Source organism: Anoplolepis gracilipes, chromosome 14 (assembly GCF_047496725.1).
Source record: "Anoplolepis gracilipes chromosome 14, ASM4749672v1, whole genome shotgun sequence".
Taxonomy (NCBI): domain Eukaryota; kingdom Metazoa; phylum Arthropoda; class Insecta; order Hymenoptera; family Formicidae; genus Anoplolepis; species Anoplolepis gracilipes.
The window spans coordinates 6,134,124-6,156,629 of NC_132983.1; the positions used below are offsets into that span (position 1 = coordinate 6,134,124).

At 33.3% G+C, this 22,506-nt stretch overlaps 2 protein-coding genes across 2 annotated transcripts in view; one reads left to right on the forward strand and one right to left on the reverse strand.

The window, feature by feature from the left end:
• Positions 1 to 22,506, forward strand: part of LOC140673088 (uncharacterized) — a 61,057-nt gene that overhangs the window by 1,970 nt on the left and 36,581 nt on the right. Inside the window, exons 2-7 of the mRNA XM_072905743.1 lie at positions 1,074 to 1,183; positions 1,545 to 1,750; positions 3,058 to 3,246; positions 3,427 to 3,570; positions 5,001 to 5,097; positions 7,904 to 8,068. Coding sequence (XP_072761844.1) covers positions 1,074 to 1,183; positions 1,545 to 1,750; positions 3,058 to 3,246; positions 3,427 to 3,570; positions 5,001 to 5,097; positions 7,904 to 8,068 — 911 coding nt within the window. The remainder of the gene's footprint in view (positions 1 to 1,073; positions 1,184 to 1,544; positions 1,751 to 3,057; positions 3,247 to 3,426; positions 3,571 to 5,000; positions 5,098 to 7,903; positions 8,069 to 22,506) is intronic.
• Positions 3,585 to 5,141, reverse strand: LOC140673092 (cilia- and flagella-associated protein 299). Its single transcript, XM_072905748.1, has 2 exons — positions 4,785 to 5,141; positions 3,585 to 4,710 (listed from the first exon to the last, which is right to left on the reverse strand). Exons 1-2 carry the CDS (start codon positions 4,822 to 4,824, stop codon positions 4,001 to 4,003), a joined length of 750 nt encoding a protein of 249 aa, XP_072761849.1. The 5' UTR covers positions 4,825 to 5,141; the 3' UTR covers positions 3,585 to 4,000.

Below are 22,506 nucleotides of genomic sequence, written 5' to 3' on the forward strand. Positions count from 1 at the left end.
ACGCATAGCTGCGCGATGTATCACGCGAGAGGGAAAACGTGCAGGAAGAATGGAATTTTACTTAGCGAGTGTGTACTCTCTTGAGTACATATACGTATATTTGCTCTTTTGACATTTGCAAATTTCGCGAAGAGACGCGAAGAAGAAACGCGGCGGGTCGTCGTCGTGCAATGAAAACCACTTCCGCGCCGACTTGGCGGCACAATAAATTTTATCAGTCGCAAGTGAAACCATCATGAAGGCTATCACCGTTCATCGTCGTCGTTGTCACGCTCCGTACGAGAAGGATAAACGATGAAAGATAAACGATAAGAGAGATAACGGGGCGAACACGGACTTTTCTCGTTCGTTTAGAATATTTAAGTTTAATTCCCTCAATTTCGTGTATTCCTGTTTTAATAGATATTTTTTTTCCTTCTCTTCTAAATTAAGTATTTATTTATTTTATTTTAAGTGCAGAGAAAGAGAGAGAGAGAGAATACAATACGATAAAAAAAAAAGTTTGCCATAAAAAATGCGCACTTTTTATTTGATTTCTTTTTATTTTAATTGCATTGATTTAAGATTAAAATATAAAAATTAGATAGACTATATAAATTAATATATGCAAAATATTATAATTAAACAATTAAATAATCTTATTCTATTTATTATATACATTCTCTGATTTAATTTTTTAATCTCGTTAATCATCTTTTTTAAAATTTATTACTATATTATTACGTGTTTATCGATGTATCTTCTCGAAACTTTTATTGTGCATTAAAGAATGGAAGGTAAAGGTTTCTTTCTCGTTTATTTAATAAATAAATAAATAATTTTGAGGCTGCAAAATATATTTGTTATTTGCTTTTATTTTTCTCTCTTGGAAGTTTTTTGCAAACAATTATTGTAACTTTTAATTACTTATAACTGTTATAAACTTATTGCTACAAAAATGCCTTCATATATTAAACAATTAAAATCGATATTGAATTAATCAAAGAGTGCATTTTGCAAAGTTTATTTAAGCGTTATATAAACACTTGTAGAAAGTAAACAGAATAAACACAAACACGTGATTGTGATTTCAGATATTGTCCACCTAGTTTACAGTCGTATATCGTGCATCTCGTGATACAAGCAATCAAATCAACATGCAAGAAGCAACCCGAAATCTGCGGATTGAGACAGCAAGAGAATAGTAAGTTTAGTTGTTTATTCGTTCATTTACATACATATTAACGGGAAGAGAAATTTTTTGACAAATAAACGTATAAAATAATTACAAGTGAATCGCTCGAGAAATATTTGCTGAAGGCGCGAAACACGATCATCCATCTCGAAAATGATATACGAATTCAATGTCTAAACGTTAAGATCTTAATGAGATTAATAATAAAAATGGGATATATGTATACATATATATATATTATCTAACAGATTTTATTGCATTTAATTTTACCTATATATTAAAAAATGTAATATGTTAGACTAAACGGAGAGTATCTTGTAGAGACGAAATAATTTATATTCGATATTTTTAATCATCATTTTTTTCGCAGTGTACGCGCCTTTGAAGCTTATGCAAGCTGTCACGAACGAGGTAAACGAGATCTGCAGGCGATATTTGGACAACAGCAGGTTGGCGCTTTTACCGCCGCCTTCGTCGACGCCGCAGGTGACGGTGGGTGCCACCAGAAATGCCAGGAGAAAAATGGAAGATCGCCACATGGTCCTACATGACTTGCACACTATTTTTAATATCCAAGTAAGGAAATTCAGCAAAAAGTCTCCTGACAATTAAAATTAAACTCTGAAATTATAATACTAACAAGGAAAGGTATGGAAGTGTCCCCCTCCGATTTTAATCAGATTTTTCAAAAATTGAAGGGTGAAGGGGGGATTTAAAAAAAATATGACATTTTCGAAAAATTTGATTATGCAGTTTTAAAGTACATTAAAAACATTTTTTATATCTCTTATCGTTTTGACAGTATCCGTTCAGAAATCTAAAAACCGATTTTTTTCAAGAGGGTGTTTCACCCCCTTAATGGCCGTAAGAGTACGTATAAAAAAATACGTGTCTCCTATTTTGACCTAGACTACAATATATGTTTTGAATATTCAAAACGCATTAAAATCGAAAGGGGACACTTTCATACCTTTCCTTGTAAGAGAGATCAAAAAGTAAGGTTCTTTGTTTCTATTATAACTTGTGCATAAATTGAACTTATTAAGTTAAGATATAGAAACTAATAACTGCTTTTCAATATAGTTTTGAAGAAGATTGATGCACTTGTCTCATCTTGGCACGAGTTTGAGATTTTCTCTCTGTAAAAACTATATTTTGTATTACTGCATCATCAAGAAGGCAATTCAACAAAGGAGAGTTATGCTTCTGTAGAGAGAATTGATTGGAATATTAGGTCTGTTCTTTTTAGCTGAACTGGCTGCACTAGTTCAGCTAAAAAGAACAGACTTGTTGTGAAGCATCCTTCTTACAGCCCGGATTTGACTTTTTTTGATTTTCATTTGTTTGAGCCACTGAAGATATATCTTGAAGAAAGACAATTTCCAGATCATGCAACAGAATGTTATTTAAGAATGATTTAAACATTGTGTCGGATTTTTAACAAGAGGAAATCTTCAAACTCGTACCTAACCAAGGTGGAATAAGTGCATCAACCTTCTTGAAGACTATATTGAAAAATAGTCATTAATTTACATATATAGTTCAACATACAATATGTTCAATTTGTGGATAAGTAGTAAATGAACAGCTTTCTAGAAGGGGACTAAATCACTCAATTATACAACTGAGACTACAATAAACAAAGATTTATATAAATTCTCTATTAACTCTCCATTAATTTTATTTCATCATTATGGACTTTTGGAAATTGTGAGCTATATTTTATCTATCTGGTTAGGATTTTTTAAGTACCTTACTAAAATGTTACAAAATCTGAGTTTGTTTGTGGATTGGTTCCTTTCTGCAGAAAGCTGCCTAAATAAAAGTCGTAATAAAGTAGAAAGACAACTTTACTATTTATTAAAATTTATTGCCCATCGCAGGATGACACGATCGCAAATTACTATGCTGTGTTCGACGGTCACGGTGGACAAGATGCTGCAGCATATTGTGCGACGCATCTGCACCAGTATCTGGTTGAGAGCGTCCACTATCCCACGGATCCGGAAAGTGCGTTGCGCGATGCCTTCCTTACTACTGACGCGCAATTCATAGCGAAATCGAGTACGCAGGTAAACATTTTTTACACGTACACAGTGTCTCTAAGTTTGTCCTATATATACAGCTGAACTGAGTTAAACTGGTCGCATTAATTCAGTTCAGTTCAGCTATAAAGAATATAATGGACCTAATATTTCATTCGCTTCTATCTCGGTCATCCACTAATCTCCGTTGATCGTTATCTGCTGCAGAAACTGAATGGTGGAACCACCGCGGTGTGTGCGCTGATATTAAATAAAAAGTTGTACATTGCCTGGGTCGGCGACAGCATGGCCTCGCTGGTCTCGCACGGCAGTGTGAAACAGTTGGTGAACCCTCATCGACCCGCACGAGAAGTAAGTGATCTGGATTTCTATTTTAATGTAATAAAATTAGATAAATAAACGTAAAATGTTGTCATTTTCAGCGGAACAATCTATATTTAGATTATGTTGGCCCAGTTGTCTCGATTCCCAAAATGTCCCACTCTTGCGACGTTAAATGCGCATTCTTGAATGTGAAACTTCGTGATTTAACTTATTAGGTTAATTATGAAATTTTTATTTTTACTGACAAATTATAATGTATAAATAGAAAATCTTTGAAACATACGCAAGTATGAACTTATAAATTGAACTTTTTTGTTTATTAAAATACTTTTCAATTGTCGCACTTATTTTTACATTTTTTCTTCTTTGGAAAAAGGATAAGGGGACAAGACAAGATTAATTTTGCGATTTCGTAAAACATCTAGTCAACGTAATAAAGTCGAATGCTATTGTGTCTCTAATTTTCAAGAATGATTTTGCTTCTGACCACATGATCGTACAATATCACATGCTCATAAAACGGACAATGTATCCGTACTCTTGTTGTGTGTAGACCAGGTGATGTGGCAGTTGGATCGACAGTGATTACCTGTCTGTCATGAATATTTTTAAACAGCAAGCCACGTTTGGGATCTACGATCGGTACGTAATTGCGGGTTTCATTCAAGCACGTGCTGCCCGTTCTCCAGTGATAATACGCAAGATCTCGCTTGAGTGGCGACAATCTTCTCTCGCCGCGATAATACGGCAGCCAATTTTCCGACTCGAGTCGGTCGCCGAAATCGATGTAGGCCGACTCCTCGAATCGCAGTTTCGTAACGAAGTGACGGACAAACACGATAGTCGACAGGAGCCCTAATCTATTGGGTCGCTCACGTAGACCGAGTTCCTCCATTAACCTACCGGCGGGCGTTACGTATTCGCAGGTGAGTACGTATGGCCGATGAACGGGAAACAGCAGATTCTTTACGATTCCTAAGCGACGATAAAAGTTCCTCTCGCTCAGGATCTCGCCGGTACAACGGTAACCGAGTTCGGCCAATTGTCGAGCGGTTTTGCTGCTTCGAAGGTAATAGATATCTTCTGGACTCACCAGCGAGTCCAAATATTCCTCATAATTTTGAAAGTCCAGCAATCTTCTGTCGCTGTCGGTCTGCGTCCCGATGACTGTCATGTTGAGAAGGAGATAGATTCTTAAACTTGTAATTTTACCTTGTCATCGTACAATGTATTTAAAATACCTTGTCCTATATAAACAATCGAGGCGCGTAAAATGCACATTCGAGCGAGAATATCGAAGTATCGACATGTGTTTGACACCTGTATGTATCCCGAGAATGTTATTTTCTCGCAACGACAATTTTATTGGCAATATCACCTGAATGTCACACTCGAGATTTATCGAGCCAGACAGCAACGACGTGTCCTATTTTTCACCACCTGTATTTCTTCCTTAGGATGAAAGCGAACGAATCCGCAATATGGGAGGAGTCATCGTCCATTGTATGGGAGTCCTACGAGTAAATGGGTTTCTTAGCATATCCCGAGCCATAGGTAAGTTGTTATGGCATATATGATATATGTATGATTTTTTTTTATTACGATAAGTTTCTTACTTTTAATTTTTTTTTTTTTTTTTTTTTTTTTTTTCCATCTCTTGCTTGAGAACATTTGTAGTGAAAATATTACGGAAGAATGTATTTTTTTTCAGTCTACATATCTTTCGATTAGGTTTTCACTTTTCACTACCGATGATTCACTAACTGATCTTTGCCGCGATGTGGTACAAAATTAATGTACAGATGGAGACAGCGACACAGTGGTCGTTCATATCACAATATGGGATGATGGATTATCTCAAGCCTAGTCCTTGTATTTTTTCTTAAATTAAAAAAAAAAGAAAAATGTGACAGCAATATGACGCTCGCGCATTATTTCGCACAGTTTCCTCTACAGGAAACACGATATCTTTCTTGGTAAATTTATAGTCTATAGATGTAATATACATATATAAGATATATAATTCTATTAGACTTATTACAAAGAGATATTGATAAAATCGCATATAAAAGGTTTAATGTAACAACAATTTAACTCGCATTTTAATCTAATTAATTATTTTACTCTGTCCCTGGCTACATATAAGTCACAATGTCTTATCGCAGTTTCAATTGTCTCAAAGTGCTTGAAAAAATTCACAAAGGTTTATATTCCTTGACATCTGTACAAAATAATTTTGCATACCAAAGGCTAAAAAATAAATTTTAAACATTTTTTTTATTACTGATTAAGATTTTTAAGGAAATTTTATTGTTAAAATATCGATAAAGTCAAAATGACCCATATGACCTTTGAGGATTAAGAACCTGAAAAGAGGGGAGAGTGTAATTTGAAGTTAACTTTTCAGGCTCAGTTGCCTCTAGTTTCCAGAAAAATTTAATCTTCTTCGTCATTTCCCTCTTTTTTTTTTGCATTTTTGAATTCTTTTTTCTTTCATATACCTATTTATACGCGATCAGAATTTGGAGAACACAAAATTGGCGGTATTTCGGCAAATATTCAAATTTCCATTTGAATGAAGATTAGCAGACTCTGGGAACGCGACTATCGATATTTTTTTCATGAAAAATTCGAGTCGCGGATCGAAATATTTACTGCTGGTCGCGTCTAGCGTGAGCCAAGTATAAAGGTGCCTTTTCATGCTGACGCTCGACGCTCATTTTTAGCGTCAAAACAGATCACGTGATCAAAATTGACGAGTTGGTATTTTTATTTTTGGTCACGTGATGTCTTTTGACGCGGAAAATGAGCATCGATCGTCAGCATGTAAAGGCACCTTAAGGCTCCTGAGTAGTCACCGCGGCCATATTGAAATCGTGACGTCATAAGCGAGAAATAGAGAGAAATGACACCCTAATTTATGTTGCGACTGACATGTAAATAAATTAATAATAATTTTAACGAAATAATACTACCAATTTCTTCGGAACACTTGTAAAAATGGACGGCTGGTAATCCTTTCTCCTGACAATTGATAAATAACTGTAAATTCGAAATGAGTCCGAAATGAACCCTTGAAATGCGGAAAAACACGCGATTTGACAGCTGTCGAAAGGAGAGGAAAATGTTACTTTACACAGTTTATTCCTTACACAGCTTGGCAGCCGTCCATTTTCACAAGTTTCATAAATACGTTGCACATGACAACACTAGCAAAAAGCAAATAATTACGACGTAGGTCGCAACATAAATTGCGCTGTCATTTCTCGCTTATGACATATTTCCCAAAAGAGAGAAAGAGACAGAACTATATGTCGCCACCGTCGACATGGAAGTTCCGCGGCGAGTACTCAGGAGCCTTAAGGACGGGCGACGAGTAGGTACCCAATTACGGCTCGCGACGCGAACTTGAGCTTGTGTATGTAGGTGCAAAGAGGAACGAGAAAAAAATTCTCGCCACGTGTGTCGGGTATCCTGTTGGTTCCGTTTGCCCGCTGACACAATAGTACGTGCAGTTACGCTCCGGGAGCGCTCCACCGAGTGGCTCGCATGTTCGGAATACAATTAAAAAGATTATTTCTGCTTCCATCTTTAGCATAGACAGAGCGATAGCGAGGCTTGCGACATTCGAACGTTCATAAATTTCAATGCTGCTGGTCTGGAGATGAAAGGTGATGTTTGGATCTTTTGGAAAAAAATGTTTATCATACATACATAACTTCAATTATCACAAGTTTTTTAATTTCTTAATCAAATATCACGCTATACATGTATGAATTTTACTCAATAACGTGAATTATATAAGTACAGTAAGCTTTATCTTTTCCTCGAAAATTTAATTAAACAAAGTCAACTTTCAACTCTTTGTGTTGGTGGAACGGGTATCTCAAGAGATAAATAAATTTCGAAAAATTAATTTGCCTTGCGGCGGATGTGAGGTAATACTTTCAGTTGCGTGATATAAATATTTCCACGTATATATATATATATATATATATATATAAGCGTCTACGTAGTTTCGCGAAGGCGGGGAAGAGGAAAAAAGCGGCTAGTTCAGAGATTCATAATAACCGGAAGCGCATTGCGCGGTGGCGTCGTTATTTAAATTAGCGCGTTATTCATTAAACAGTTAATTATAGCTAATTGCGTGCCGCGTGGCATGTTTTTTTTACGTGTAAAATATCTGAATTACTGGGTTTTAGCGATGGATATAAACCGCAGGCTACGATCTTAATACGTGCATACTTTCGGAATCGAGCATTCCTTTCCGCTTTTCGCGTCCGCGAGAAACAGCCTGAAACAGCGAAGAGAGAACGGTCGTTCTTTCTTATAGTTTTTCTTTTTTTCTTCTCTTTTTCAGGCGATGTCCCATATAAACCGTACGTTAGCGGTGAGCCTGAGGTTCGATGTGTATCTCTGGATGGTAGCGAGGATTTTCTCATAATCGCCTGCGACGGATTGTGGGACTACGTGGATCAAAGGACCGCGGCCCTCCGCGTTTACCGACAGGTGCAGCAGAATCCACGTAAGTAGTTTTTTTATTTTTTTCATCGTAGCACGTAGTATTTTTTTTTTTTTTTTTTTTTTTTTTTTTTTCAACACATGTAATCGTAATGAGTTTCGCTGCATCATAAAATTTGACGCTATGTTCGCGATTTCCAAGTTACGACACTTATTTTTTTAGTAGCAGACGATATAACGGCGAACGTGATGATTTTATGTGAAAAAATAAGCTGAAAATGTAAGATATTTTGTTCATGTAATAAGACTTTGTTTTCACGAAGATTTAGGCTTTTTTAAGCTTAAACATATTTAATGCTTTTTACATGTCTATCGTTGATTATTTGTCTCGTGGCAACGATTATTAATACATAAATATAAAAATTTTAACAATCTTCTATTTACTAAAACAAAATATTTTTAGGTGTATAAAATATCTGGATAAATTTTATGTATTTTTTACAGAAAAAATATACTTTTTATGTACACATTTTAATAATCATTGTTGAGATAAATTTCAAATGTATACAAGCTGTTTTAAAAATTATTCAAGTTAAAAAAAGCGCTATACATATATATATATATATATATGTTATTTTTGAAATTAATTTTTTGGAAAATAAATCCTCGTACGAAAAAAAATTTATTTCACATTTTTATTAATTTTTTCATGTAGAATCATCATCTTTCTGATTATATCATCAGTTGTGAAAAACAAGCGTGTCATATATTATATATAAGGAATTTTTTTTGCGCGCTGATAACAAGCTAGTGCGCGAATTGTGATAATTTTTAACTTGCAAAACCTTGAAAATAAAATCATAAAATATAAGTTCTTTACGAAAGGAACTTTTTAATAAAAAGCGAGAGAAGAAAATTGCCGCTCGATAAATGCAGGAAAAGCAGATCGAATTATTTTCATTATAGTATGATCGTAGAAGATATTCGAGACGTTAGGGGAAACGATGTGATCTCATTGGGGAATATGCGCTAGAAAAGACGAATCTCTTTCTAATTTAGTCGCTTTCCTCCTCGTGGCCTTTACTTGTCATGCTCTGCTTCCCTGATTTCCGGAACGGACGTGTCGTAAAATTTGCGTAGCATTTTGTCGATTAACGACGTTTTTGGCAAAGGATGCAAAAGATGACCTCGGTAATCCTATTGTTTAGACCAACTATTCGGTGATCAATTTATTTCTTGTAGATTGAGCTACTTTTTAGCAAAGAGTAGAGACGAGAAGGAACAGCTGAAGCAGCAGGTGAGCGAGAAATCACCACGATTTCGTGCATCAGATGCACACAGCTGTGACGAGATATTTATCATTTTTATTCGAGGGAATAAAAAGCTCACAAATTTTCACGTCGTTAAATAACATCAATAGTTATAATAACACACACTAAACTTATTTTTACTCATCAATCTTTCGATATTAAAAATTGCCTAAGAATTTATACACATTTCTGTCTCATTTTTCAGACCTGGAAAGTAGATTTCAGACAATCTGTCTTAATCATCAGGCTTATTTTTCTGAAAGTTTCGTCGTTCTTATGAAAATTCGGACATCGTGTCTGTAAGAAAACTTCAGATACTTTTGCTGCAGTTATTTATTCGATAAAAAAAATAATATTTCGACATTTTATAAAGTCGACTCGATCAAACAATTGATATATATCACATTGGTATTCTCGTTTTATTTATTTGGAAATCAATCATAACTCTTGCAGTACGTGCAAACATTTTTTTTTTTTAATATTAAGAACCTCCAGCGCAAAGTTTTCTTTCAAATTTTGCAAATTCCACTTGGAGGATAATCTGATCGATAATTGAATCATCTTTCTCACCTTCTTAAAATTGTAAGGTGATCTCTCTAGCGTAAAATGTTCTCTCTGCTCGCCATCGACCGCTACATCTCTCGCGTGCTTTTGTTTCTCCTTTTTACGGTACTGAAGGGAAGTCTACCGAACGTATAACGCAAACCCGAATGCCTCTTCCTTCGTCCTCGAGCGAGCCAAGTCGATGCCTGGCGGCTCTTTCCATCATTCGCTCGCCTGTCATCCGTTTGCACGGTCGGTCGTCTTCTCTCTCGGCACGTTTTTCCTTCGATTGATTTTTCGCGGCCAAACCTCTTATACGTCTTAGTTGGTGACTCAGTGATTCACAGTGATTCATAGTGTTCCCGAGGAGGAGGCCCTCGGCTTGCATATTACGAGTCCGACCAATAAGCTTTCACGCGAGTCTTGGCTGGTAAGTCGCAGACCACCTGCAATCGATTAAGCCATGAATAATGAAAAGATATATGTATTTGGTAACCCTTGAAAGAAAAAAAAAAACGTTGAGAAAAGCTTTAGAATTCTAGGACCGCGATCGAACAATTTTACATGCTCTTAGGATCGAATTAAGAAATAATTGAGAGTATCTATGAATAAATAATAGAGTAGGTTTTTCGAATGATGAAATTAATAACTAGAATTTTGTACCGTGATTTTTCAGTAATTTTACTGAAAAAATAATGAATTACTTTATATTACTTTAATTACGTTGCAATATCTATTAATTTTCTATCATTGTATTGCCCCATTTTCAATTATCTCGCTCGGTTTTATTATTTACCTTAGATTTTTAATTAATATCCGAAATTGACACTGTGAACAATAACTGCAGACAAAGTGTCAGAAATTTTCTTACAGACACCCTGCCCGAATTTTCAGACCATTTCCTAAAGTTTCAAAAAAGAACGATTCTAATGATTAAGACAGATTGTCCAAAATTTCTTAAAAATTTCAAACAGATCTTTTTCAGACAAATCTGAAAATTCAGATAAAATTTTGTCTGAATTCTTAGACAATTTTCTTACGGTGAAGTCATGTGAAATTAGTGTGTTGGTCGATTATGGACGTCATGCTTATACGTCATTGACTTACATTGTAAAAAATAATAGACAAAGTTTTTTTTACAGACACGCTGTCTGCAATTTTCAGACATTTTTTTATTATATACCTTAGATTTTTTTGTAATTAATATCCGAAATTGACACTGTGAACAATAACTACAGACAAAGTGTCAGAAATTTTCTTACAGACACCCTGCCCGAATTTTCAGACCATTTCCTAAAGTTTCAAAAAAGAACGATTCTAATGATTAAGACAGATTGTCCAAAATTTCTTAAAAATTACAAACAGATCTTTTTCAGACAAATCTGAAAATTCAGATAAAATTGTGTCTGAATTCTTAGACAATTTTCTTACGGTGAAGTCATGTGAAATTAGTGTGTTGGTCGATTATGGACGTCATGCTTATACGTCATTGACTTACATTGTAAAAAATAATAGACAAGTTTTTTTTACAGACACGCTGTCCGCAATTTTCAGACATTTTTTTCTGAAAAATAATCCTGACGATTAAGACAGATTGTCTGAAATTTTTACTTTCAGATCTGAAAATTCCGGCAAAAAAGTGTCCGAATTCTTAGACTAATTTCTTGCAACTGATAGAAATGGCGACTGACGTAGAATGACAAGATTCAACATTTTCTTTTCTGAATAAAAAAGGAAGAGGAAAACTGATCTAATCGAGTAAGTGGCCGGCCATTGTCGTCATGTGCGAGAGACATTTTTCCCAGCGACGTTGTGTCCGTCATTCACCGCGAAAGGAGTCCGGAAATCTCCCCCCTCTCGCGAAATACCGTATTGTCGTCCGCGAAAATGTGTCTACCCGTTAGGAAGTGCGCGATTATTGTCGCCATCCGCCGCGCCGACGTAATCTTTCTTCCGCGCTTTTACGCAAAGGAATTCGAAAATTACGTAAATCCTGTGCCGGATTCGCGCTGTTGAATTCCGTAGAAGCTGCACCGCATCGAATTTCAAATATAGAATGGCATAAGCCGCATAAATTTCCGCTTATTTTTAACACGGTAAAGCAATTTAAATTCTTAACAATATTGTTTCAACAAGCGCAAACAGATTTTTTAATCACAAATAATTATGCCAAGACAGACGAAATTTCGTTTAAAGAATAGACAGAGAAAAAGAAGCAAAAAAAAACGTTAATTTCTATTTAATTTCCAGTAAGTTATTTCGATAAAATGCTTATTTAAAATTGTAATTTCAGCCAAATAATTTAATTATTTTCTGTTTGCTAAAAAAAAATTATATATAATTATCTAATGATTGTAAGCTTACTCAAAGTTAATTATTAGTTCGATCATATTTATAATCATATGTGTCAAGTAATACTTTTCTAAATAAATAACGAAATGGACATTTAGAGTACAGGATTTACAATAAATGGCTTAAATTAACTTAAATTATTAAAATTCGTCGATTATAAATTCTCATTGTTTCTAAAATTTGTCTTAATAAGTAGTTGATTAATCTCGTAAGTCGACTAACTGACTTAATAAAACTTAAATTATTAATTTCAAACACATGTTATATACGTTTTAGTCTGCTAATAAATAATTAAGATTCTTATATATATATCCATGCATTATATATTATATTCATATACATATGTAATAATAAGTAAAGTTGATATGGACCACTTTTGATAAAAAAGAGTCATAAAAAATAGAGATAAGAGTATTTCTAATCATTATTTGTAGAATATGTCAATGTGTGACGTTACAGTTACAATCACACATTGACATATTCTACATTTATGCACTAATGTAATTTTTTAAAGAGACAAATGGGGATGAAATACACCCTCTCTCTTTTTAATGTAAGGATAACTTGAAAATAATGATTTATAAAAGAAAAAGGTATCTCTTTTTCTAAACGTAATCCATCTCTATTTTCATCAAAATTGATTCATTTCGAGAGAGAGAGAGAGAGAGAGAGAGAGAGAGAGAGAAATGAATATTTTTCAAAATTTTTTATTAAATTTGGCTGGTCGAATTATTTGAGGGATTGAGAAAATTCAATAATTTAATGTAATTTAAATAACTCTATTTAACATTAAAAGACGATAGAATTTAAAAACGTGAAGTACACATATTAAATTGCTAAATTATATTGTACACTACGCAAAAAAATTAAAAGGCCACTTTCTTCCATATAAAAGAAGGCCAATTTTCAAGTACTTGTAACTTCCTTAAAAATAATCGGAATAAGAGCAATAAAAACATATTTCAAAGCTTAAAGTTTCTAGTTTTAGAATCTTTAAATAAATTTCAATTTTTTCTATTTGTTACAAAATTACATTGTAAAAAACCGACGTCCGTCGATTGAACAAATTTTTCAAAAGTTTGTCCAAGAATACCGAATTAAAAAAAAAAAAACAAAAAAACAGCACGATTTCATTGATTGGGCGTTAAAGTGCAGAGTTTTAGCTTTAATTCTTTCTTTAACGAATGTTCTATGATTCTTTTTCGCCGAGATATTCGTTATTAAAGCAAAAACGAGCTATGACTTTGAACACTTATAACTAGTGAAAAAATGATCGTATAATAATCAATAAAAAAGCAATTTAAAGAGAAAAGTTAGAACTTTAAAATGTTCCTATTGCTTTTTCAATCATTATTCATTTATAAAGCGTAATTGTTATTTAAAAATCAAGTAAAAATTGCATTTTTATCTTTTTTTATTTAAATCAATAAAAGTTAACGAAAAACTGCTAAAATTTTCATGAATTTACAAGTAAAAAAAGATAGATAGAAATCGTAACAATAGGGAGTTTGCATTAAAAAAAAAATAAATTTTTTTATATATGTAATAAAAATATATATTATTATAAATTTATTTATAAGAAAATTTTAAATTTTAATCAATAGAAAGGTATTAAAAAATTAAATTAAAATTTAATAAAATTTAAATTGTGAGAAAACGGTTTTGATTGGTTGGAGGGCGTGACGTCATACAGGGCAATAGTTTCAAACGTTTGTTTTCTGTATTCTGTATTGCGATATTCGGTCATTCTTGATCTCGAGGTACAAAGAAAAACAATTTATTGGCTGTTTTAATTATTGTACTTTTACATAGAGGTACAAAAGAGGTTTTTTCGTGTTACCTTTGCCCATTTTCACAATAACTGGATATTTTAATAAATAAAAATAGTGTGTTGACACTGTATATATTGATTAGGTTCGAGGAGACGCTATTTCACGCTATTTAGCGCTATTAGTGTCTCCCGGAATGCAGATATTGCACTGTGACGTCACATCGCGTTCGGGAGGACTCGGTCGTTTCCGGATCGTATTGGACAATTTCAAATAATGTAATTCTTATTATTGATTTTCTCGCTTAATTTGCATGAAAAAATTACGAAAAAAATAATTACATTTAAAAGTATATATAAATTATAGAACGCAATTGTTTTTCAAAATCATGCAAACTCCCTATTGATAGAACACGTTGTGTTCTTTTCTCGCTCGAGGCGGATTTTAAAAGCGTAAAGGTCAGTATCTATGTATACACGATGGGGAGAAACTCTCGGAGGAGAGTACAACATCCGCATCGGCATTAAAGATCCTCTCTATCCGTCTCGCATTCCTGCAGTTGTCGAATCGGGAATAACGCACCGCGGAAATTCGCCTGTAGAATCGCACGACGTACGTCTAAAATTGACGACGTTTGCGCCAGTTATATATCTAGTAGCCGGAGAAGCGCGGTTGGTCGCGCAGCATCACAGAAATACGTCGGTGATTCTGTCACGCTCTGACGCATCGTTGACACGATGCATAGTCCGACATAACTTTGCTCTTCGTATCTTAAACAACATTCTAAACTAAATCTGCGATGACGGCACAGCTGTATATTCAGCGTGCGCTGTATCTGCCTTGGTACTGGAACTAGTAATCGTATATACATAATTATTCCAACGGGTACTATAACGTACCGGTAATATGCTATAACGTAATAATTTATTCGATGAAAACAAATTGAGAGAAATAGTTGCAATAATTATATATGAATTTTTTTAGAGCATGTTGCTAAAAAAAAATCATAAATTGAATCTGCAATAGAGAGAAAGATGATTGAAAATATATATTCAATTATTTATGAAGTGAAGTAAAATGTAAGTACCTACCGCGCTTGTTATTATCAAATTTTTACATCCTTTGAAAAAGCTATTACTTAAGATTGAGTTCATGTAACAGTTATTCCTGAAAATATTAAAATACTTGTATTTATTGTATTAAGGAAATGCCAAGTGGATTAAATAATTTAATTCCTAAAGAGAATCATAATTGATTCTCAATTTTTGCTATAACTGCTAATGATGAATGAAAATAAAAATGAAATAAAAAAATTTGAGTCAAAGTCTTTTATGTAGAGAATATATAAGTACAGAATGAGATCTTTAAAAAATTAATTCTCGTGTTACATTTCGTCATTACCGATATGTACATGATATGCAAAATGTACAAAGAATAAAAATAAAAATTATAAATTATAAATAATTTAATTTGCATTTAACTTTACGACTCTATTTATATACCATATATATAGCATCCCTATTGTCACATGTTTGGTCATTTTATGACGTATTAGATTGATAGCAAAATATATTTCAGGCACTTTACAAAGCTTTATCCAATCGCGAAACAATAATTCTGACTAATTATAATTAATTGACGCTATAATTGAGGACTTGTACTAAACTGGAATTTCTTTACTTTTATTGGTTGATTATCGCTCGGCCTGCAACTTTCTAGTAATAAACGATTAGCGAAACCAGTTTTGTTTAATCTCGGTTAATTGAAATCTTCGAAGAAGAGACGCGATTCTGCTGGACTCGGCTCGGCTCGGTTCGGCTCCGTTCGCTGACGCGCATGGCAACAGTGCAATGGCGTTAAAATATCGCAATAAGGCATTAAACAAAGGAATCCGGGAGGAGCTGAACCAAGACCGCGGTTACTGAAGCGAAACGCCTGGAGCGTTTCTTCGTCTCGAAAGGACTCGTCGCTCGTCGGGGGAACGAGGGTTCCGGGGAGAGGGGCAGGATGAGGATGAGGACGAGATGGGGGTTAGGTTCGAGGGACGTTGGAGGGAGGGGGGTATCCATTCACGAAAGGTGAAATTTGGGTTACACCAGTTCCTTATTGCTGAGCTACACTTAATTCCCTAGTGGTTCCTTCCGATCTTGTCTGTTGTCCCATTTCCTTTCTAAAGGATAGATATTTTCGATGTACGATGATCAAAAAATGTCTCTCAATGCTTATTAAACGTAATATCGATTACTACAATTTTTTATACAATTATAATATTAATTTTATTTAATTATAATTATCCTTCTGATCTTATCTCTTTTCTTTCTCTCATCTTCTTTCTTCAAGAAGAGAAGATTCTTTTAAATGTACAGTACCGGCCAAAAATATATCACCTTTTAGTACTTTTGAGTATAATTTTATTCAAAGTGCACGTGGATATTTATAATATCATAATATATGTTTTGATAGTAAATACAACTTAGCGAATAAAATATTTTTCATAAAATAATATAAAAACTGAATTTTAATGATATAAAAAAATTAATTTTATAAGTAAGTAAATTAAATTAAATTTATGCTCAAAAATCCTAAAGGTGATATATTTTTGGCCGGTATGTACTGTATAATATAATGATAAAAATGTCGCTTAATATTGTCGATTAAACGTAATATCGATTGTTGTAATTTCACATTAATTATTTTTTGTAACATAATTTATACTTTTATTTAATGTTTTATTTTTTTTTACTGTAAATGTAGCTATAATTTTTTTCACTTGTTTTTGTACTTGTAGATAAACGTATTATCTTGTGCAAATCATTACGTTTTTATTACGTTCGAACATAGTGAGTTCAAATTCTAATATTTATTTTCACATATCTATTTCAAAATCTGAACTCATTCTTCTTCTGTCTCTTATTAAATTTAATACTGATTAAAATTATTCTAAATTCATATATTAAGATTGAGTACTATTTTAACCATGAATATAAAAGATGTTTCTCTGATGATATTATTTATAAAAAAGGGGAAAAAGGAGAGAGAGAGAGAGAGAGAGATAAACAATTAAATGATTTATTTTATTTACTTATATAAATACTGAAAGAAAATTCTTTTAAATGCATGTAAAAAAAAAACAATTAAATAGATAATAGATATTCAGAAAGAGGAACATTAATTGAATAAATATTATGATCAAAGTTAATCGCGAAGGAGACCAAACACAAAATTATTATTGGACATATTCGGAATACGAAATATTCGCTGGTGCTTATTTTCGCGACGCATATTAAATATATGTACATACACGACCGGTCTGACAGTGGTGGACCTCGTCCTCAAAAAGATCGACTTTATAAAAAAAAGGTCGAAGGCCATGATCAAAGGGTGACACACATACTGGACTCTTCCCTCTCCGATGATACCCCGGATAATCCGAACGCTTTGACAAGAGACGATCTGCAATCGAGACCGATCGGTCGTTCCGTACCTCCTTTTTTTCCGTGGCTGAAGGGAAAAAACTCGGATGTACCTCGTTATTCCGTGCAAATGATCGGCGTTTTGTCTCGCGTAACGAGTCTCTCGGATCTTGTTTCGCATGAGAACCGCTGAACCGCAATAGCGTTCGCCACGATCGCCCGTACAGTCATCGCAGCTCGGAGCGACTTAACCGCACACCCGATGAATCATCCCAAGGATATCGCGCTTATCCTTGTATATATCTCCACAGCGCATTTTTTAGATTATTAAAAGAATTTTTTTACATTATTAAAGTAGATCATAGAGTATTATATAAATAGGTATAATGAATTTATTAACAAATATACATATATGTATATGCACAAAGCAAAAAAATTAAAGGGCCAATTTCTTCCATGTAAAAAAAGACCAATTTTCAAATAGTTGCAAATTTCTTAAAAATAATCGGAATAGGATCAATAAAAAAAAGCATTCCAAAACTTCAATCCCAAGGATATCGCGCTTATCCTTGTATATATCTTCAGAGCGCATTTTTTAGATTATTAAAAGAATTTTTTTACATTATTAAAGTAGATCATAGAGTATTATATAAATAGGTATAATGAATTTATTAACAAATATACATATATGTATATGCACAAAGCAAAAAAATTAAAGGGCCAATTTCTTCCATATAAAAAAAGGCCAATTTTCAAATAGTTGCAAATTTCTTAAAAATAATCGGAATAGGATCAATAAAAAAGCGTTCCAAAGCTTCAAGTTTCTAGTTTTAGAATCTTTAAATGAATTTCAATTCTTTTCATTCGTTACAAAATTACATTGTAAGAAAGCGACGTTCGTCGATTGAACAAATTTTTCAAAAGTTTGGCCAAGAATACAGAATTAAAGACAAACCCTAGGACGATTTCATTAATTAGGTGTTAAAGAGCAAAGTTTTAGCTTTAATTTCCTTTTTAACGAATGTTTTATGATTTTTTTTTCGCCGAAATATTCATTATTGAAGCAAAATCGAGCTATTGACTTTGAACACTTATAATTAGCGAAAAAATGATCGTACAATAATCATTAAAAAAGCAATTTAAAGAGAAAAGTTAGAGCTTTAAAATGCTCCTATCGTTTTATCAATCGTTATTCATTTATAAACCGTAATTGTTATTTAAAAATCAAGTAAAAATTGCATTTTTATCTTTTTTTATTTAAATTAATAAAAGTTAACGAAAAACTGCTAAAATTTTCATGAATTTACAAGTAAAAAGCATTCCAATTACTCGTACAAAAGGTCGAAGTGTTAAATTTTTTTTCTGTACATTTCAAAAACTTAAATTAATGATTATTATACGATCTATTTCTCCCTAGTTTTAAGCGTCCAAAGTCAATAGCTCGATTTTGCTTTAATAATTAATATCTCGGTGAAAAAATCATAAAACAATCGTTAAAAAAATTAATTAAAGCTAAAACTTTGCTCTTTAACACTCAATTAATGAAATCGTGATAGGATTTTTTTCAATTCGGTATTTTTGGACAAACTTTTGACAAATTTGTTTAATCGACGGACGTCGCTTTCTTACAATGTAATTTTGTAACGAATAAAAAGAATTGAAATTCATTTAAAGATTCTAAAACTGGAAACTTGAAGCTTTGAAACGCTTTTTTATTGATCTTATTCCAATTATTTTTAATAAATTTGCAACTATTTGAAAATTGGCCTTTCTTATATGGAAGAATGTGGCCCTTTAATTTTTTTGCGTGTATATATATATATATATATATATATATATATATATATATATATTTATTTGTTATATATTTATTAAGTAATAAAAAAAGTTTAATAAATTATAGTCAACTATAAATATAAAAATATAATATTTTCAAAATATAAATAAATATAAAATTGATATACATATATGTATATCTAATATAATGATATTATATTTAGATAAAAATATGTGTAGAATGCAAACAGTTAACGTTGAATTATACTTTTTAGGACATTAAATTTAAATGGACAATGAAGAGTGTCATATTAAATTAATGACATACATTCTCGAAGATTAGAGGGTCCATTTCAAACAACTATCATTGTGAAATTATAGACATCTCGATATTTCATCTTAAAAAGTAGTTATTTTACTTTAATTAAGTTTACATAATTAAAAATTAAAATAAAAATTTGCATAGGTTGGAACAATATCAATTAGAATAAAAACTATAATAAAAGGTCAGTATTAGAGCCAAATCACAAATGCATGGACGAGTTTATTATTTATATTCAATTAAAAACAAAATATTTGATATTTATATCGTATGTAACGTTTTAATTATTATGTTTACGTACCACTGAAGATGATTCTAAAGAGAAAGACCAAAACATCTAGTAACATAATTATATTTTATCTTTCATTGAATATATAGATTCGTTTGCTCTTACATCTGCTGTTTGCCTCTGGTATTGGCCTGTCATTATAATTTTTATTCATTTAATTAAGTAGTATACGCATTTGAAAGAAAGAAAAAAAAGTTTCAAATTTGATACATATATTTCACTTAAACATTCTTATCAAAATCGGAGACGATTTTAATTACATTGTTCTAAAATGTTAATCAGTGCGATACCGTTAGCACTTTCCCGAGGCGTTAACAAAAAGCCGGATACAATCGCATCCGATATTAATAGTCGAAAACAAAACCTAGCCTGAGAGAGAGAGAGAGAGAGACGAGGTGTCTTCGTGCTTTTTACGCTTATGACGCCAGCGAGTAGTTCCAATTTTAGTGTAACGTGCGAGAGCATTTGCTCGCGTCGAGACATTCGTATCTGACTCACGACGACATTCCCAACATCGCTCGCCGGATGAAATTGATTTTTTAACGCGTGTCAAGCTCGCTGGTTGGTCCCAAGGAGGGAAGAGAGGTTAGGTTCTCTCTTGCCTCCTGGAACGACTGAACGAGATCCGCGCGTACGAAAAGGTAGAGAAGAGACGGCGCTCTTGAAAATTGCCTCCTCGCGGATGTCACTTGGCGGCGAGGGCTAAAAATACGAACTCTCGCCGCCTCTCGCCTCCGTGTTAGGGCACCTACACGCGCTCACCGTTTGAAGGATTCTAACAGCTGAAAGGCATTTCTCGTCCTAGGACGCGACACGCCTAAGGTCGACGACCTCGACGACGGCTCTTTTCCGAGAGCGACACGTCGGGGACGGCGAAACGACCGTGGTATTGTAAACTCTCTGGTTCCGAACCAGGAGGCACTGACCCGCACAACCTGACGACTTGGGCGCGATTTCCACGAATCCGGCCGGGTGATAATGACTTTTTTCGCCTCTTCTATCGTAAAAGCCAGATCGTAATCTAAATCGCGCTCGTATTTCATTATCCTTGGTCACAATTGAAATATTAATCTCTTCCCTCATAGCGCGATATATTGATGGAATATTGCGGGAATATTGCATGCAAATATTCCTGTGAAAGCTTGCCACAATATATATAGATATTGTGGCAAGCTTCCACAGGAATATTTGCATGCAATATTCCCGCAATATTCCATCAATATATCGCGCTATAAGGGAAGAGATTAATATTTCAATTGTGACCAAGGATAATGAAATACGACCAAATATATTGTGCAATATTTCTACAACGATGCTGATATATTTCTGCAACCTGAGTACAATATTTACAAGATATTGCAGAATATTTCTCATTTGCATAATACTTATCTGTCCAATTGAAATATTAATCTCTTCCCTTATAGCGCGATATATTGATGGAATATTGCGGGAATATTGCATGCAAATATTCCTGTGAAAGCTTGCCACAATATACATAGATATGTCTGCTTCCAAATATATTGTGCAATATTTCTACAACGATGCTGATATATTTCTGCAACCTGAGTACAATATATTGCAGAATATTTCTCATTTGCATAATACTTATTTGTCCAATTTTGAGACAATTAGTTCAACATCTTCTCTGTATTAAGATTGTATGTAGAAATTAAGAATAGAATAGAAAAACATATTTAAATGTTACTAGTTGTATTTGCAGGTTTTAGATGCTCTTATAAAAAAAACTTGAATACGGAATAGATAAGCGTAAAGGAACGAACTAGCGAAAGATATGCGATTGCATTATAATATAGCAGTAATACATTTTGCAATAAAATATTAAATTTATAATATTTGCACAATATTACTGCAATATTTGTAATACATGTTCCAATATTGAATTATTCGTACAATATTTTAGCAATATTTCGTGCTATAGAAATTGGCACACAAATTTAAATCGACTTTTATTGTACTTTTATCAGCTATAAAATTTGATCCCTTTCAAAGGAAATAAATAAAAGATGCTGTCTGCTTGGAAAAAAAAAAAAAAAAAAATTGACTGATTAAATACGCGTCAGTTGCCGCGGAAGGGTCTATCAAATTTTTCTGTCAGACTTTGGATTGTCGATGAATTAAAAATACATCAAATTGCATCGTTTGATTGCTATTTTTAGTTTTATGTCATACTTATCGTTACGTCATTCTGACTATCTTTATCAGAAATACCCCATTAACGACTTCCGCTTAGGACCTGACTGCGGATGTTTATTCAGAACGTGTGATCGACACTCTGTGAATATAATAATAGTTCATATGAGGGAAAGGGGGAGACTTTCTTTTCTGCCATCGCGCGTTTTCACCGAGGCAAAATGAACAGCGCGAGCTTTCGTGCGAGCTTTTGTGACGCGATGATAAAGGAGATGATGTCACCGACGCGACGGGAGCGGTTAATCGGTATAAAGCGTGTAAAAATATATGATACACACATATATATATATATGTATTATGATATGTGCCATCTGGTACACTTCCTTGTTCGCGTTGGGAAGTATCAGCCACACCCACACAAATGGTCGGTCCGAGTAATTAGGAGTTTTAGACTGCACGTATTATATACTTTACGACTATTAATTTATGCGGTTTTATTTTCTTTAATTATATCTAATATACGAAAGAAGAAAGTAGGCCGGTTAGCATGCTTCGTTCATTGCGATGCGTATAATGA